The sequence below is a fragment of the Cebus imitator genome, unplaced genomic scaffold (assembly GCF_001604975.1).
Source record: "Cebus imitator isolate Cc_AM_T3 unplaced genomic scaffold, Cebus_imitator-1.0 Scaffold188, whole genome shotgun sequence".
In the NCBI taxonomy this organism is placed as follows: Eukaryota; Metazoa; Chordata; class Mammalia; order Primates; family Cebidae; genus Cebus; species Cebus imitator.
This window is the reverse complement of record NW_016107503.1, coordinates 4,941,353-4,945,882: the sequence shown is the minus strand read 5'-3', so window position 1 is coordinate 4,945,882 and position 4,530 is coordinate 4,941,353. Positions and strand designations below refer to the sequence as shown.

General features: G+C 48.1%; 1 protein-coding gene across 2 annotated transcripts in view; it reads left to right on the top strand.

Annotated features, from left to right (window-relative positions):
- The first annotated feature begins 1,658 nt into the window (after positions 1-1,658).
- PSMD4 (proteasome 26S subunit, non-ATPase 4) overlaps positions 1,659-4,530 on the top strand; it is a 12,110-nt gene continuing 9,238 nt past the window's right edge. For both annotated transcript variants that reach the window (XM_017546286.2, XM_037744900.1), the window contains exon 1: positions 1,659-1,768. In XM_017546286.2, the coding sequence (XP_017401775.1) occupies positions 1,674-1,768 (95 nt within the window). In that variant the 5' untranslated portion in view covers positions 1,659-1,673. The remainder of the gene's footprint in view (positions 1,769-4,530) is intronic.

Here is a 4,530-nt window from a genome sequence, read left to right as displayed (position 1 = left end):
TGAGACAGAGTTTCACCATGTTGGCCAGGCTGGTATCGAACTCCTGGCCTCAAGTTAACTGCCCACTTTAGCCTCCCAAAGTGCTGGGATTACAGGCGTGAGCCACCATGCTCAGCCCAGATTCTCAAAGTTTTGAATTTGATTTTCCCACAGCCCCAGCCAGCCCGCCTTTTAACTAGATAAGGAAAAAGCTTTTTTCCCTAAGAGGAGTTGGATATTAACATGTTTTAGGCATAAACGTTCTGCTTCCCTGGCCTTGTCACTCCTAGCGTACTCATAACTACTGAGTGAGTGATGTAGATAATTCTCTTATGATCAGAGGCTCCCTCTAGCGGTGAGCAGCGACTAGTGCTGATTCTCTAGCTGTGTGCTGTAATTTATATTCAGATACAAGTAGGGCCTATTAGTGTAAAACTAAAAGGGAAATTAAAATCATAGGATAATAAAGTTGAAAATCGTCATCTGGTTTAATATTTTACTCTTTAAAAAATTTTTTTTTGTTAATATTTTACTGTTAAGCATGTTAATCTCAGCTTTTCTGAAAACTATTCAGAGATGAAGTCTCATTATTAGTTTTTTAGCTAGGTGTTGTAGTCGCAGCTACCCTGGAGGCTGAGGCAGGAGAATTGCCTGAACCCAGGGGGCAGAGTTTGCAGTGAGCCCAGATCGCGCCACTGCACGCCAGCCTGGGCAACAAGAGCCAAACTCGGTCTCAAAAGAAAAGAAAAGTAAATAAAAAAACAAATATACAAATAAATTCAATTGAAGGGTACAGGGCTTGTAGTTAGATGAATAAAATGCTACAGAGAACTGAGCTCTAGAACGTCATTGGTGATCTCGACACTTTTTTTTTTTTTTTTGATATGAGTCTTGCTCTGTAACCTAGGCTGGTGTGCAGTGGCGCGATCTCGGCTCAGTGCAGACTTAGCCTCCCGGGTTCAAGCGACTCTCCTGCCTCAGCCTCCCGAGTAGCTGGAATTGCAGGCGTGTGCCACTGCACCCACCTATTTTTTTTTTCCTTCCTTCCTTTCTTCCTTCCCTCCCTCCCTTACTCCCTCCTTCCCACCTACCCTCCTCCCTCCATCTCTCTCTCTTTCTTTTTTTTTTTTCAGACGGAGTCTCACTCTGTCACCCGGGCTGGAGTGCAGTGGTGTGATCTCGGCTCACTGCAAACTCAGCCTCCCGGGCTCAAGCGACTCTCCTGCCTCAGCCTCCTTAGTAGCTGGGATTACGGGCGTGCGCCACCACGCCTGGCTAATTGTTGTATTTTTCGTGGAGACGAGGTTTCAGCATATTGGCCAGGCTGGTCTTGAACTCCTGACCTCAGGTGATCAGCCCGCCTTCGCCTCTCAAAGTGCTGGGATCACTGGTGTGAGGCACCGCGCCTGGCCGATCCCGACACTTTTTTTTTTTAAATGACAAAGCTAGAACAGACACAGAATTTTCAAAGATTCCTCCATAGCTCCCCTAAGATCCAGCCGGCGGGAAGCCCCAACTGAAAACAGCAATGGCAGGTAACGCAGAGGCTAGATCCTGTTTTTTTGTGTTACTGCGGTTCCCTCCACCTTCAAAACGCCCCTTTGTTTGGCGGCGCCTACAACTCCCAGAAGGCAACGCGAGGGACGCAGGCGGAAGCAGCTGGCCAAGCTGAGGTCTGTGATTGGTAAAGAGCGATGGGCCAATTAGAGGAGTTGTTGTTAGGCCGTCCCGGAGAACCGGTCGGGAGGGAGGAAGGTGGCAAGATGGTGTTGGAAAGCACTATGGTGTGGTGAGGCGCTGTCTCGGGGCTGGAGGGGGAGAGCTGGGTCCGGGCGCGTGTATCGCCGAGGTTGGGCGGGCCTGGGGTGGGGGCTGGAGGCTCATGGGTGAGAGGCGGCCCTGGGCCAGGAGGGAAGGAGCCCCCTGGACTCCCTGAGTCATCCCGGGGCCCTGGAGAGGCGGACAGGCCCGGGTTACCCCTGTTACCCCCAGGGGGACGGTCATTGACCGGCCAGTCCTGCTGCCTATCTCTACTCCAGCGCCGTCTTCTTTAGAGAAGCTGGAGTCTGTCCTTAGTTCTGCTTCTCGGACTCATTGTAATAGTTTTCTGTCCTCCTTTCTTCGCAAAATAATGTCTATTAGGAAAATAGATTATTAATCCCTTACTCCCTCCATTCCCTCGTCTCTAACTCCATTACCTTTCCCTGTATCATCTTCAAAGGTACCATCTACAGATTGCTTTTTATATACCATTTTGTTTACTTTATCTCACTTAGACCTTACAGCTACACCTTAGGGTAAATTCTGTCTCCATTTTGCTGTTCAGGATACCAATTTTAAGTGACTTGTCCAAAATCACACAGCTGGTTAAGTGGTGTAGTCAAGATTTAAACCCAGGGCTGTGTGACACAAAGGCTTTTATCCGGCGAGCTAGCTCTCCGTCAGTCTCAGGCTTGGGCTGAGTACCTATTACAAGTCACATTAGATGCTGAGGACATAAATTTTTGGAGAGTTTCAAGAATTCTAAGTGTAATCATAGAATGTAATACAGAATAGTAGACGAACACAAATCACCAATTGGGTGGAACAGACACCTGTGAGATTTCTTCTTTTTATTTTTTGGGGAGAGCATAGCAGATAACATACAGGATCCCCAGTGAAATATGAATTTCAGATAAACGATTAATAATTTTTTTTTTTTTTCTTGCTCTGTTACCCGGGCTGGAGTGCAGTGGCGTGATCCAGCTCACTACAGCCTCCGCCTCCTGGGTTCAAGCGATTCTCAATGATTGAACTAATTTACACTTGCACCAACAGTGTGTGAGTATTCTCTTTTCTCACAGTCTTGCCAGCATCTGTAACTTTTTGACGTTTTAGTAATAGCCATTCTGACTGGTGTGAGGCGGCTCCTTGTGGTTTTGATTGGCATTTCCCTTTTTGAGAACGAGTCTGGCTCTGTCACCAGGCTGGAGTCCAAGTGGCACGATCTCAGCTTACTGCAACCTCCGCCCCTCAGGTTCCAGTGATTTTCCTGCCTCAGCCTCCTGAGTAGCTGGGACTACAGCACCACCATACCCAGCTAATTTTTGTATTTTTAGTAGAGATGGGGTTTTGCAATGTTGACCAGGGTGGTCCTGATCTCTTGACTTCGTGATCCGCCCGCCTTGCCCTCCCAAAGTGCTGTGATTATGGGCATGAGCCACCGTGCCTGGCCTTGATTGGCATTTCTCTAATGATCAGTGATATTGAGCTTTTTTTCATGTGCTTGTTGGCTATATGTATGTCTTCTCATGAGAAGTGTCTGGCCGGGTGCGGTGGTTCACGCCTGTAATCCCATCACTTTGGGAGGCTGAAGTGAGTGGATCACCTGAAGTCAGGAGTTCCTGACCAGCCTGGCCAAGATGGCAAAACCCCCGTCTGTACTAAATTTAATTAGATTCCACTTGTCAATTTTGCTTTTGATGCAATTGCTTTTGGTTTCTTTGTCACAGAATCTTTGCCTGTTCCTAAATCTAGGACGGTATTGCCTAGGTTGTCTTTCAGGAATTTCTTTTTTTTTTTTGAGACTGATTTTTGCTCTTGTTGCCCAGCTGGAGTTCGATGGTGCGAGCTGTGCTCACCGCAACCTCCACTTCCCAGGTTCAAGCGATTCTCCTGCCTCATTTCCTAGTAGCAGATATTACAGGCATGGGCCACCACACCTGGCTAATTTAGTATTTTTAGTAGAGACAGGGTTTCTCCTGTTGGTCAGGCTAGTCTCAAACTCCTGATCTCAGATGACCCACCTGCCTGGGCCTCCCAAAGTTCTGGGATAACAGGCGTGAGCCACCACGCTTGGCCCATCTTCCAGGATTTTATGGTTTTGTGTTTTATATTAAGTCTTTAATTCATCTTCAGTTAATTTTTGTGTATGGAGTAAGAAAGGAATCCAGCTTCAATCTTCTGCATATGGCTAGCCAGTTATTCCAGCACCAATTATTGAGTAGGGAATCTTTTCCTCACTGCTTGTTTTTGTCAGCTTTGTCAAAGAGCAGACAAAACAGGTAGGACAGGCACAGTGGCTCACGCCTGTAATCCCAGAACTTTGGAAGGCCGAGGTGGGTGGATCCCGACGTCAGGAGATGGAGACCATCCTGGCTAATATGGTGAAACCCCATCTCTACTAAAAATACAAAAATTAGCCAGGCGCGGTAGCACGTGCCTGTAGTCCCAGCTACTCGGGAGGCTGAGGCAGGAGAATTGCTTGAACCTGAGAGGCAGAGGTTGCGGTGAGCTGAGATTGCGCCACTGCACTCCATCCTGGGCGACAAAGTGAGACTCCGTCTTAAAAAAACAAAACAGCCGGGCGCGGTGGCTCACGCCTATAATCCCAGCACTTTGGGAGGCCGAGGCGGGTGGATCACGAGGTCAAGAGATCGAGACCATCCTGGTCAACAAGGTGAAACCCCGTCTCTACTAAAAATACAAAAATTAGCTGGGCATGATGGTGCGTGCCTGTAGTCCCAGCTATTCGGGAGGCTGAGGCAGGAGAATTGCCTGAACCCAGGAGGC